Genomic DNA, 15000 nt, shown 5'->3' on the forward strand with positions numbered 1-15000 from the left:
TCGATGTGCAACAAAGTGTACCAACCTAGTAGACGACGATATTAACGTTGTTTTCTCTCTTTCTCTTCTTACTCTCTCTTTCTCTTTCTCTAATTTTATTTCTTTTTCTTATTTTCTTTTCCTTCGTACCTTTCGCAATTCGATCGAACGATTCTTATTAACGCGAATTCGGGTCCTATGCGAATAACTCAGCAGGAGAATGAAGGATATCAGTCGGTCTTTTCCGTTCCCTATAAAAGCATAATATCATAACTCTAACAGTATACCGAGTTTACGGGCCTTTTACGGGATTATTTTTATCGCTGTGTAAACTATCGACGATATCCCTCTATATCCGTCTCCGCTTTTAAGGGTAGTAGTAGTCGCATGAGCTTTAACCTCTCCTATCATATCGTCGTAGGGTTGCGCCGAGTTAGTTTCTACGAGACGAAGATGAATTTCGAATCCCCCTTCTCATTCGTATCATTAAATATCGTTTACTTTATACATGTATATATATACATACATACATACATATATATATATATATATATATATATATATATATATATATATAAACAATTTTCTACAAATAAACTTATTTCTTTAATAAAACATTTATCCAATCGTTATTCATTCGTTCGTACGCATTATAAATCCTCATATAAAACCCATTTTAAATTCTTTTTTTTGTTATAATCGTAATTATACTATCGCTGCGTTTTGAAAAAATTTCATTCGAACGATAAACTTTCAAATAGATTTTACAATTTTTTACGCGCTTCATAATTGCAATAAATGTATCGTTTAAAAAATTACATCCTTATATTGACAAATCTTTATCTAACTAAAACTTTCAATACTTTTATACATATATATATATATACATATATATATAAAATATAGATATATTATATATATATATATATAATATAGATATATCTATGATATATTTTTATTTAATTAACGTATATATAACCAAGATAAAGCTTTCCTAATAAATTTCCTATTCTATCTATATATTCCTCTATTTTTTTTCTTTTTTTTTTTCTTCGCAAAAATATATTATACTAACTTCCAACAAATATGGAAACGATTCGCAAAGATTCGCAGTAGAAGGTCTTCTCCTGACTGTCGTACGGAAGAGAAGCCGTAAGTTATTTCATCTCTTCTTCCTTCCTCTCTTCCCTTCCTTCCATCTCGCTTTCTCTCTCTCTCTCTCTCTCTCTCTTTCTCTCTCTTTCCTCGGGAAGCTACCTCGACGATATTTACTATTTACTCGGCCTTCGAAAATGTCGTTCCGCGAGAAACTGTTTCCAGCTGTTGAAATTCTAGGCAGAGAGAAGCGCGACCGATGCGCGTTGCATTCTAATACGAAACCTCGCCGAATAACTTTGGAAACTGTTAGAAAACGACAAAAAGAGAAATAAATAGATAGATAGATAGATAGATAGATAGAGAAAGAGATAAAAAAATAGTGGAAATAGAGGAGAGAGAGAGAGAGAGAGAGAGAGGTAAAAAATGGTGGAAACAGTGGAGGGAGAAAGAGATAAAAAAAATAGTGGAAACAGTTAAAGGGAAACAGAGAGAGAGAGAGAGAGAGAGAGAGAGAGAGAGGGAAAACGATAAAACGATAGAAGATAAAGTATCTAACAGATAGACGTGACTTATCCTCCAACATTTTTTTTTTTTTTTTATGTATATATCTCTTATCAGAAAATGCAAAAGTTGGATGGTCAAAGATCGTTTCTAAAAAAAAAAAGGAACGAAAGAAATAAAGAAAAAGAAAAGAGAAATAAGAACTATGACAAAAATAAAATTATCGATAACGTCAGAATATATTCGCGTTCAAGTAAAGAGAAATAAAACAATGCAATGTCCTCTTGCTTTTCTTTTTTTTTTTTTCCAATATTTTTTGTTTAGTAAAAAAGAAAAATAAGAAAACGAAGACGACGACAACGACGACAACGACGACAACGACGACAACGACGACGACGACGATGATAACGTAGAAGAAGAAGAAGAAGAAGAAGAAGAAGAAGAAGAAGAAGAAGAAAAAGGGGAAGGAGAAGGAGAAGAAGGAGGAGGAGGAGGAAGGAGAAGGAGAAGACAGGGTAACCCTCTGACACGCGACACTTTCTGGATGATTAACTCCCCCTCGGTGTTCAAAAGCACTGAGTGTATCTCTCTCTCATTCTCTCTTTCTCTCTCTCTCTCTCTATCAAGCTAACTGACGGCAAAGAGCACTGAAATTACAATCGCACCGTAAGATTAATAAAAGGCGTGCTAACGAATATACCGTGTTTGCTTTAAAGGAGATATAAAAAGACTCGTTATAAAATAGTAATGTAATACAATATAGTACTATACAACGCCTACATGAATATATATATATATATATATGTGTGTGCGTGTATGAGTGCCGTGTGAATGCATCTATGTGAATGCATGTGTATTAATAATTTCTATATGAAATTTCTTTAAATTACAATCGTATAAAAATATTCATACCAATCAGTAGACAGACATAATTTACTTAACTATTAATAAAACATATTTAAATTATTATAAAATAAAATAAGAATTCATTGTTATGAGAATTATAAGAACGTGTTTTAATTATCTTTATCTCGATTTTTATCTCGATAGAATTAATTACTCATACGTGATCTCAAACGATTCACATTTATTCATCACTTTCTTTATTTCTTTTTTACTCTCTCTCTCTCTCTCTCTCTCTCTCTCTCTCTCTCTCTCTCTCTCTCTCTCCCTTTCTCTCTCTATCTATCTATCTTTCTTTATCATCCTCACTTTTCTTTTCTTTTTTTTGTTTTTCTCTTTTTTCTTCTTCTTCTTCTTCTTCTTCTTCTCCTTCTTCTTCTTCCTCCTCCTATATAGACAAAAGATGCGCATGATCGAGCCACGAGTTGGACGGAAGAAAGTGAGTGCCTTAGCCATAAATCGGTGCTCGATATAGAAACAAATATAAGAGTAATACTTTCGGATATTGCCGCGTCAAGGTGATTGATGGTCCGAGATATTCAATATCTGCAAAAGTTCACAACGGAGAACCCCTACCGAAGATCTTATGTATATACACACATAGTCATATACATACATACATATATATATATATGTGTGTGTGTGAGTATGTTTGTATACATGTGCGTGCATGCATGAGGATATTTCTGTGTGTGTACAAAGATAGATACCCATACAGAAAATCCTACTGGCGGCTTTCTTCTTTCTTTCCCTCTACTTTACTTTACTTTACCTTCTTTTTCTTCCAGCGCTCTTCTAACGTCGTATATGGGAATATATATATATATATATGTGTGTGTGTGTGTATATGTATGTATACATATATATATATATTTTTATTCTTATCCAAGATAGAGCCTAGATGCAGCCAATTCCGTTATCCCGTAGAGTTCGACGTGAAACGTAGTAGAGAAAAGTTATCATCCTATGGCGGCCAAACTCGAATCCTTTAGATAGTCCCAGATATCGGATTCATATCTGAAATTAAAACCAAAATACGAATCAATTGTAGAAGAAAAAAATTATGCATGTATATTGTGCCAAAAAAAGAAGATTAAATATATATATATATATATATATATAAAGAAACGAACAATGTAACGAAAAAAAAAAAAAAAAAAGAAAAGAGATAAATAAAAAATTAACCAAAGAGAACTAATTCTCTCGTATTCTTGATGATATATAATGATTTAAGGGAAAGAATAAAAGAAAAAGGAAAAGAAAAAGTAAAAAAAGAAAAAAAGAAAAGAAGAGAAAAGAAAAGAAAAGAAAAGAAAAGAAAAGAAAAGAAAGAGCATAAGAAGAATGAAGATGAAAAAAAAAAGAAAAAGGAAAAAGAGAGAAAGTAGGGGGAGGGGAAAAAAGAAGGGAAAGAAAAACAAAGAAATTTACGTATAATTAAAAAAAAATGAGAAAATTTCATTTGAAAGCAAATTAATATGAGAGACTTAAAGAATACTTTACGTCTGTAAGAAGAAGAAGAAGAAGAAGAAGAAGAAGAAAAAGAAGTAGAAAAAGAAGTAGAAAAAGAAAAAGACGAAGAAGAAGAAGATAAAGAGAAAGAAAAAGAGAAGGAGAAAAGGACGGAGAGACAAGGAAAATTGTTTTTTCGAGCAACTACTGCCGTTCGTCCTCAGCGGAGCCATTAAGGCGAGTTCCGTTCAGCTCGCACTTGAAAGACGAAACGGTTAAGAGATAGACGGAAGAGTCGAGTGGATACTCGAGAAGGACATGGGTGGGACCACGATGAAAAGGGAAGCGAGAAAAAGAGAGAAAGAGAGAGAGAGAGAGAGAGAGAGAGAGAGAGAAAGAAAGAGAGAGTACCAAAAGGGGACCCTGAATCCCCTTACGATGATTGCGGTAGGCTTTTCAGGGCAGCCCTTTTCCATGAGTATCATCGTTTCTCTCCCTTCGCGGCTCTTATCGCACTTCCACGGTAGCCACACTTTGCTCGGCGATGATGTTGCACGCACACACAACGTGTCGGCGTTTAAAAGAAAAAAAAAAAAAAAGAAGAGAGAGAGAGAGAAAGAAAGCTTTTTAATATATATATATATATATATATATATGAAATCTCCAAAATTTCCTATCTTTTTTTCATGGCGAAGCAAACAAGGAAGAAAAAAAAATAAACAAAAGACCATAAAACGAGACTAATATTTTTATAAAGATAGATTTGTGACCCATTTTCCTTAAAGGAAGGAGAAAAAGAATGAAAGAAGAAGAAGAGGGAGAAAGAGAGAGAGAGAGAGAGAGAGAGAGAGAGAGAAAAAAGGAAAAGATAAGAGAAACTACTAAATTTTCAATTTAGTAGACATTTTTTTCTTTTTATTTTTCTTTTTCCTTTTTTTTTTTTTTTTTTTTTTTTTTTTTATCAAAAGAATATTGATTAACTTGTAAACGCGAAAAAATATGGAAGGATATATTCGCTTTGATAAAAATATTAAAGATATTTAATTGATGAAAAGGAATAGAATATTGTGTGTGTATATGTGTGTGTATGTGTGTGTGTATATGTGTAAAAGTACCCTACTCGACTCTTCCTACGAATCTTAAGGTTGAAACAATATTGAATCTCCTAACGAACGAATTCATTCATTTTCGAAAAGTCTCTTTCTCTCTTTTTCTCTCTCTCTCTCTCTCTCTCTCTCTCTCTCTCTTACTCTCTCTCTTTCTTCCTCATCTCTGCTTCTTCTCATTCTCTAACAGTACGCTCTTCAAAGCGATCTACGAAGTCGTGCCGGTTAGACGATAGGTACACGCGGTCCCAGATGAAGTCGTTAACTCGAGTATGTACCCACTCGAGGATCGAATCGAGAATACCGAGGAAAATTGGAAGGAGCCAGGTGAAAATGAAAATTCTGCCGATACAAGACAGACAGAAAGAGGAAGAGGGAGAGAGAGAGAGAGAGAGAGAGAAAGAAAGAGAGAGAGAGAGAGAGAAAGAGAGAGAGAGAAAACTTTCGAATCGAGAGGAAGTTTAATTTGTGGATAAAATAAAATAAAATAAAATGAAATAAAATAAAAATAAATAAAAGGGTTTTTAAATTGGCGGAGGCGGGGGGGTAGAGGAAAAAAGAACACGGATAAAAAAAAAAAAGCAAAATTCATCGGTTGGCGTGTAAATTTATTTCACTTCTCTGGCTTTCGAGCTTCGATATAAAAGCCGTTAGGAGTAACTATTCGATATAGCCAACACGATGGATAGTTTCTCGATTGTAACATGCTAGTAACGTGCGTTCGATCTAACTGCCTGGAGGTAACAGCTTGTTTTAATACTGGAGTAACATCGAAACGAGAGAGTGTGTACGCTCCTCTAAATAGTTCGATCATCGAGCTTGTACCAATTGTATTACGAAAGGGAAAGTAAAATGGGTTGATCATGTTTCCACTATCATCTCTCTATTTATTTTCTCATTTAAACGGATTTATTTATATAGATTTTTCTCGACTCTAAATCTCACGAATATGTCAATATTATAAAATATTATGCCTGAAGATAGGCACCACTTTATACATCTTCGCCGATAATATAGATTACGAACGTTATCGGTAAGAAACTTTTTTTAAGTCCCTGTGATAGGCAATACAGTCGTACATACTTGTACGGATAACGGGATATCTTTGTTCAGGGGCTCAAAAAAGTTTCTTAATATAACTCTATCCATCATCTATAAAGTATAAAATGTTATTTCTCCTTTCGGAAACGATACCAACGATTAAACATTAAAATTTTTATACGACCCAAGGCAACATGAATAAAATATATATTACAAATAATATATTAATGTTATACAAAAGATATTCAAAATACTATTCAAGATATTCAAAAACAAATTCTTCTTCTATATATAAAATACGCATATTATAAAGTTTTCAATTGATAGAAAATAACTTTCTTCCTTTTTCTCTCTTTTTCACTCATCGATATAAAGGAGCTAGTAACCTAGCAACACCCAACGATGCCACTTGGGCATCTTCTCTCGGCATCTGTTCGGCTTTCAATTTGTCTTATCTTCGCGATCTACTTTACAGCATTTCTCCTTGCGAAGAAAGCGTGGTAACGTGTTAGGATACTCCGAAGAACAAACCGAACGGGAAATAGAAATTATCCTTGTCGGTTACTTACACTTTTCAACTCCTTTTCCACTTTTCCTTCTTCTCTCACTCCAATCCCTCGCTAACCCCTTACCAATCCTATCCTCCTACCCACGCCTAACTCCCTCCCTCTTAACAAGAGAAAACCGACAAGAGGGATAACGAGATAATGCTTTTTGTGACTAGTAGTAATACCAGAGCCACTTTAAGTAAAACGAATCATATCTTCTATCCTCGTCGTTAAAAATTACGCGATCTTTCCTCGATTACGACGACCATTATGAATCCTTCTGATTAATTCAGTCGATTCGGACGATGGAATGATCTAATAGGAAGCAAAAAGATATTCTTTTTTTCTTTCTCTCTTCCTCTCTCTCTCTCTCATTCTCTCTCTCTCTCTCTCGCGCGCACGAATCCATTCATAATTACTATTAAAAAAAAAAAAAAAAAAAGGAAGAAATCATCTTTTCGTTCGGTTGTTAACGTATGCCTTTCGTATCATCGAGTCGCACGAAAGAAAAATAATAAAAAAGAAAATAAAATTAAATAAAATTAAAAGAATCCAATCTCTGGGAAAATCATGTTACGAAAATGAATTACTTCATGAGAATGTCTACTGCAATTTAACTTTTGAAATGTGGTTTAAACGACGAGGAAAAGAAAATCTGCCATAAGAGGAATTCGATGGTGAGAGCTTAACGTTAGCTAGTTTGTATATTGGTATCTATAGTAATAGAAGTCTAAATAATGTATCGGAAAAGATTAAATTCTTTCACGTTGCTTTCTTACCCTCGATGTTTACACGAGGTAGAAAAATTAATATCAGAGATTAGCCTCATTTCCTCTTCTTCCTTCCTTCCTTCCTTTCTTCCTTCCTTCCTTACCGATATCCTTTTTAATTTATATCATCGAAGCAAAAAATAAAAGAAAGAGAGAGAGAGAGAGAGAGAGAGAGAGAGAGAAATAAAAGTAAAAAAAAAATTGAGAAGTAAAAGAAAGAAGAAGAAGAAAGGGAAAAAAAAAAGAAAGAGACGAAGGTTAAAAAATATTATCCTTCTTAAACAAATTCATTTTTGTTATTGTTATTCTATATTGTTATTGTTGCTTCTGTTGTTTTTGTTGTTTTTCTTTCCCTTTTTTCATTTATATATCGAATCAATGAAAAGTTACACATTTTCAAAAAATAACTAGCTCGACTTTGGCAAGGATTTCAAGTTCTTGGAAAGAGAAAAAAAAAAAAGAAAAAAAAAAATTCGGAAAAGCTTCGTTAACGAAGAAAAGAAAGAGAAAGAGAAAGAGAAAGAGAAAGAACGAGAAAGATAGAGAAAGTTCATGCCACGTGCAGTTTGTAACGTAACTCATGTCACTTCTCGCGGTTTATTATAATGAGGCCAGGGGGTAGCTTTACACGGGTCCTTGGCACGTAGCCTCCTCTTCTGCCGAAGCTAACCATTACTACTACACTACTATAACAACTACTATCTACAACTACTACAACTACTATTACTAATACTACTACTAATACTATTTACTACTTTTCTAACGTTGCATTGATTAACCACGTACGTACATATTTTAACGCATCCTCGTAGAACCATCAAGGAAATTCGATCACATCGCGGTTCGGTATCGAAGTCATCGAGTTAAGATCGATTCACAACGAAACGCCATTAACCGAGCACTTTATCCTCGTTATCGTCCTCTATATTCGTTATCCCCCATAGAAGAAGAGAGTTACTTTGGAAACTTTCAACTGTGTCCAAAGAGTCTAACTAGAGGAACTTTCTGCTATGCGAAAGAAAAGAAAAAAAAAAAGAAAAAGAAAAAGAAAAAGAAACAGAAACAAAGAAAGAAAGAAAGAAAGAAAGAAAGAAAGAAAGAAAGAAAGATACAAGGAAGAAAGAAAAAAGGAAAAGAAAAAGAAAACAAGAGGAGAAAAGAAAAGAGGAAAAAGGATAGGGGCAAAAAAAAAAGGAAAGGAAGGAGGGAGAAAAAAATCAGCTCTTTCTTATCTCGTAAAAACTTTCAGGAAGCAAATGATGTGACTTGAAGAAAAATAAAAGAAATAATTTAGATAATGATAATAGAATATGAACGATCTCATGAAACAAATATCTTGAAAGAGATAGTAACGAGGAAAAATAATTAGATATCGAAAGGAATTCTAATAATGGACACGACGAATGATAATACCGAAAAGAGAATACGTTTATATGTGTTCGTACATGTGTGTGTGTGTGTGGGGAGGTGTGGGTGTGTAAATACATACGTAGATATACGTTACTTTCATGTCATCTTCCAAAACGTTAAATCGTAGAAAAGCGATGAGAGGAAGCATTAACGTTGGAACGAATTCGATATGGCACGTTAATTAAAGTTATACGCAACTTCTACAGACAAAACGTATGGTTGCAGCACAACGAGTGATAGTAACGTGAGCCTGCCAAAAGTATTACAGCTGTTTGCCAGCTAGCTACGATGAAAGCTCGACTTGCCGTCGTACGTATAAAAGATTCATATAAAACTATTTCTAATAAATAATAGTAATAATAATAATAATAATAATAATAAGAATAATAATAAAAATAGGAATAAGAATAATAATAATCATTATCATGATCATGATCATCGTTATAATCATCATCGTAAAAATAAAAACGTTTAGATCTCATCGGAGAGTTAAAGTGTCACCGGGATGGAAGATAAGGTAAGGTAGTCCCATTAGAATTATCGTCTATACTACTCACGCATGAAAGAGTCATAGGTCAAATTGGACTCCGGAGATTTAACTCGAAATTACCTGCCGTCATGCGAATGAACTTTGGTAAATCGGAGATAGGAATAAACTTTGAAGTGAATCGTCTTTCGGTAGGTTTGATATGATAGATCTGAATAAATTACATGATTGAAAGAGAGAGAGAGAGAGAGAGAGAGAGAAGAAAAGAGAAAAAAAGCTAGTTATATACACGCACGCACACACTCTCTCTCTCTCTCTCTTTCTTTCTCTCTTTCTCTCTCTCTCTCTCTTTGATATATAGAAAAAGAAAAAAAAAACACGAGAGAGACAGATATATCGAAGGGAGGCCAAAAGTCGTTCGACTCTCTACCCTTCTACGTCACCATCACCACCACCACCACTATTACCACTACTACCACCTTCACCATTACCATCGCCATCACTATCACCACCATAGGCAATTTTATTGGCGAGTACTTCAATCGTACTTTACGCGACGTATTCTCAAGCGAGACTACGAGGAGACTACGGCTACAACGATTTCTCTGTTATATCTCGGCAACATAAACATCGCAGAAAAAAATAAATATGAATCGCCATAAAGATTCGAAACGATCGTAAAGGATCGTTACTCACGATGGCTGTGTCGCCGTTAAATCGCGACCTTTGCCAAAAATGGGCAAAGGCATTGTCATTAATGTCTCCACCGTGAATAAACCACAACGCGTAAGTCATTAACAACCAATTCTTTATTATACCTTCTACGTAATCATTATTTACCTTTATAATTGTGACGACGTTAGATACGTGTCTCGTAAAAGCAAAATGAGAGAAGAAGAAGAAGAAGAAGAAGAAAAAAAAGAAAATAGAAATCAAAAAAGAACGGGCCATGCACGTTTTCACTTCGAAGATTAATCCAAAAAGAAACAAAAAAAAAAAAAAAAAGAAAAGAAAAAAAAGAAGAGGAAGAAGAAGAAGAAGAAGAAGAAGAAAGAAAAGATTCTTAAAAGAATCTGAAAAGACAATTCTAATTTTCTTTAACCAAAAAGAAAAAGAGAGGAAAAAAAAAGAAAAGGAGGAAGATAAAGAGAAAGAGACAAAAGGAAAGGAGAAAGAAGCTCGTCCAATGGATGCCCTGTTTTATTTAAAGATAATGTTTTACGATCACGCGATGACTCTTCATCTTTTAATCCTTGTCCATTGCTAGATCCTTCTTCCTCCTCCTTCCTCTCCGCCTCTTCCTCCACCTTCTCTACCTCCTCCTCTTTCTTCTTATCGTTCGTCCTCGAACTAGTATCCTATCTTTTTTCGACGATAACGATTTTATCTTAGTTCTCCCCTACCATTCCATCCCTACGGTAACATTATCGATTCGAAATGGCATTATTATCAATCGCGATGACATACGATCTTGACGAACCGAATGGGAAGTAGAGAGACAGTTCGCATGGTGCATAACCGAAATGGACATGAACACCTAGTTGAGATTCGGGTCAGCGGCTTGGCGAGCTTGTCCTGTTCTCTGGGGAGGAACGATGTGGGGTAGCTTCGGTTAGAGGATAAAGAGAGAGGGAGAGGGAGAGAGAGAGAGAGAGAGAGAGAGGGAGAAAGGGGAAGAGAACATGAGTATAAAGAGAGAAAGATTGAAAGGATGAGAATGAAAAGAGATCAAATGAGAGAATGAGGATAAAAAAGGATAGTGAAAAGGATGAGGATGAAAGAAGAAATGGAATGAAGGAATTAGGTTAAAATGATATAGATTGAAAATGAGGCTTAAAGAAAGAGATGAAATAAGAAAATTAAGAAACGAAGATATTCATATATATATATAATATATAAAAATATATACATTTTTGTAGTTTATTATAATAGTTTTTCTATTAAGTATATCTGTATAATAAATAAAAAAGAAAATATAATTTTGTTTACAAATTAAATTACTTTACTACTATATGAAACTACAAATTTATAGTTTATATATATATATATATATATATATATATATATATATATATGTACACGAAAAGAGAGAGAGAGAGAGAGAGAGATAAGAGGGAAGGATTTAGAGATGGTGGACAAATTATCCACCTTCTTGGAGACTCCACAATCCTCTGGGCCATCCTGTCGAAGCATCCAGTCGATTCATCCAGTGGGAATCTCTCCTCGAAAGACTCGCGACCCACGCCCTAATAGCTGCCTATAGGGATGCGTCGAGACTCCCGATGGACCGAACGAAATCTCGTGCATTGTGCTAACCCAAACCCTCCTTCTCGCTCTCGTAACTCACGATGGAAAGCAGGAGTACGACGCAGGATGCAGGAGAGAAGCTCTTTCCAATTTGCCATGGTGCTCCTGCATTCGACGGGAGATCGAAAGATATTTAAGAGACAACGTTTTCGTCTCCTCCTCCTCCTCTACTCTCTCTTTCTCTCTCTCTCTCTCTCTCTCTCTCTCTCTCTCTCTCTCTCTCTCTCTCTCTCTCTCTCTCTCTCTCTCTCTCTCTCTCTCTCTCTATTTCACTATGAACGACGTCATTATTCACTTCCTTCTTCCTTTCAATTCGTTAAATTTTTAGTTCGAAATTTGTTATACGTGAATTATTTTGCAAAATCATACAATTTTGCCCATCATTAAGGGGCACTCGTTCGTTTAATATCTATTAACAATTATCACTTTAAAGTTGACGTAAAAATTTTGAAAGCAATATTGAAAATAAATTATAATGAATGAAATGGAATGAAATGAAAGAAGGAAAAAGAAAAAAAAAAGAAAAGAAAAGAAAAGATAATACAAATATTTCAATTTTTCTATGCAAAATATATATTGAAAATGCACAATTTTTTGCCTATTATTAGGGGCACTCGATCATTGATCATAAAAATTATCGAACATCTTGTGAAAAGAATTGTATATATATATATATATATACACATTCGTAATAATTTTTAGAAAATAAATTATAATCAATGAAAATAAACTGAAATCAACGAAATTATTATCGACGCTTTCGATTAAACAATACTGTGATAATTAAAACGATAAAACTTAACGACTTAAAAACAGAAACATCTTGGGAGGAGGGAAAAAAACGCATCGCTTTAATTAATTCGTATTGTTCGACGTTCTTATTAATATCGACGTTCTTGTTGCTTGAAATCTTTTCGCAAAAAAAAAGAAAAAAAGAAAAAGAAAAAAAAAAAAGAAAAAAGAAAAAAGGAAAGTAAGAGTAAAAAAGAAATAAACAAGCAATAAAAATAAAAATAAATAAAAAAACGAAAAGAAAAAGAAGAAAGAAAGAAAAAAGGAAAGTAGTAAAAAAGAAATAAACAAACAATAAAAATAAAAATAAATAGAAAAGAAATAAAAAAACAAAAAGAAAAAGAAGAAAAAAAGATGGAAAGGAAAGGAAGAAAAGAAATAACGTTTTTCATAAGAAAGGTCAACGTAGGCAATCTCTTCTTTGATAATACTAACGTCGTTTCAACGAAAAAGTGACTCGAAGAGGAGATCCTTCGTGGATTCTTCGTCGACACAATATCGTAGTGGAAAACGTAGAATGGAAAAGATTCGCGAGTACGAAGAGAAGTACGAGAGGAACGAAAATAAGAGAAGAGAGCATTCGAGAAGGATGTAACGCGAAACCGTCTACCGACTACGGCTCATAAAACCGCGCGTTTTATGCTGATGGCCTGCTGATGGTCTCGGGGACATTGTCACGAACGAGTCAAAGAAGAAAAGAAAAGAAAGAAGAGAAAAAAAAAGGAAAGGAAAAGAAAAGAAAAGAAAAGGGATGGGATAGGGAAGGAAAGGGAAGGGAAGGTGGGGGAAAGGAAAAGGAATAAAAAAAAAAAAAGGAAAGGAAAGGAGGCCAACCGAGACGAAGAAGAAAAGACGAGGTAGTAAGATGGAATGCGAGCTTAAGCAAAAAAAGGAGAAGAATTAAAATGGGCATACGGGTATCTTTTACTTCTTCTTTTTCTTCTTCCTCTTCTTCTTCTTCTTCTTCTTATTTTTATTCTTACTTTTATTCTTATTTTTATTCTTATTTTTATTTTTATTCCTATTCTTCATCCTCCCCTTCTTCTTCTTCTTCTTCTTCTTCTTCTTCTTCTTCTTCTTCTTCTTCTTCTTCTTCTTCTTCTTCTTCTTCTTCTTCTTCTACTTCTATTACTAGTTCTTCTTCGATCGATTCGCCTTCGTCTTCGACTCCCATCAAAACTTCTTTTCGAATGACTTTTGGCACTGGAGCCAAATGTTAAAAAGCGCCAGGTGTTATCTATTCGTTAAGTATTCGAGAAGAAATTTTCAAGGAGACAAAAAAAAAGAAATATATATAATATATATATATATATAATTTCTTCGTAATATTGTCCGATAATTTCGTTTTAATTCGTCCATTCGACGTCCACCTCGAGAGAATACATTATACGTGTATATTTTATTTTCATTAATTACGAATTTCGAAGTAATCGAAAGAAAGATTTCGAAGAAGGGAAAAAAACAAAATCGTCGTTTTCATGGAACCGAACTTTCTTGTTTTAAAAGTATGAATAAAATTGTTCTTTCGTTTTCCTTTCCTCTTTACTTTTGTTTTCTTTTTTTCTTTCTTTCTTTCTTTCTTTCTTTCTTTCTTTCTTTTTTTCTTTCCTTTTTTCTTCTTTCTTTCTTCCTTCTACATCTTCTTCTTCTTCTTCTTGTTTCTTTTTATTTTTTCTTTCTTACTTCCTTTTCTTTTTTGTCTTCTCTTCTTTGTTTTTCTTTGCTTTTCTTTTCTTTTCTTTTCTTTTTTCTTTTTTTTTTTTTTTTTTTAAATATCACTATGAATATTCATGATCACGTTCAACTTGTTGTTTGAGATTTCAGTATTAGGAATGAAAACGAAATGTAATTTACGACGAATGTATTTTTAAAATATTCCTCAATTTGCGTCTCGTTAACATCGGCAAAGTGTTGTACTCGAAGCTTACTTGTGAAACGAATTAATCACAGAAATGAAATGCCCGATGTAAATTGAGAAGAGTGTTTGGGGGAAGAAGAAAAAAGAAGAAAGAAGAAAGAAAAAAGAAAAGACAAAATAAATAAATATATATATATATATATATATATATAACAAACACAAGGTACACCGACTGGGAAGACATTAAGAGGATTAGTACTCTAATGGTTAGACCGTTGTTAAACTAAAATAAATACGGCATACGCGAGAACGAACGTGTAATTATGCGAGTAAGTAGTAATTACCGAGTGGGAAGAGAGAAAAAGAGAAAATGAAAAGAAAAGAAGAAAAGAGAAAGAAAGAGAGAGAGAGAGAGAGAGAGAGAGAGAGAGAGAGAGAGAGAGAGAGAGAGAGAACGTCGAGTAGAACCAGTGAAATTTTCTGCTCTTGGAAAGGGTTCGAGAGAATGGAAAAAGAAAAAAAGAAAAGAGTTGAAAAGAGAAAAGAGAGTAAGGATGGGAGGATGGAGGAGGAAAAAGGAAGGAAGAAAGAAAGAAAGTAAAAAAGAATCGATAAGCGATAATAAAAAATTTGAGAGAGAAGGAACTTGCGAATGAAGAAATCAAACGATAGGGACGAGGAAAAAAAAAAAAGAAAAAAAGATAGAAAAGAAAAAGAAAAAGAAAAAGAAAAAGAAAGGATAGAAAGA

At 33.7% G+C, this 15000-nt stretch overlaps 1 protein-coding gene across 2 annotated transcripts in view; it reads right to left on the minus strand.

The window, feature by feature from the left end:
- Positions 1 to 11381: 11381 nt before the first annotated feature.
- Positions 11382 to 15000, minus strand: part of Urm1 (Ubiquitin-related modifier 1) — a 10770-nt gene continuing 7151 nt past the window's right edge. For both annotated transcript variants that reach the window (XM_035873059.2, XM_085661678.1), the window contains one exon: positions 11382 to 11707. In XM_035873059.2, coding sequence (XP_035728952.1) covers positions 11639 to 11707 — 69 coding nt within the window. In that variant the 3' untranslated portion in view covers positions 11382 to 11638. The remainder of the gene's footprint in view (positions 11708 to 15000) is intronic.

Source organism: Vespa mandarinia, chromosome 15 (assembly GCF_050613455.1).
Source record: "Vespa mandarinia isolate Hongniang chromosome 15, ASM5061345v1, whole genome shotgun sequence".
Classification (NCBI taxonomy): Eukaryota; Metazoa; Arthropoda; class Insecta; order Hymenoptera; family Vespidae; genus Vespa; species Vespa mandarinia.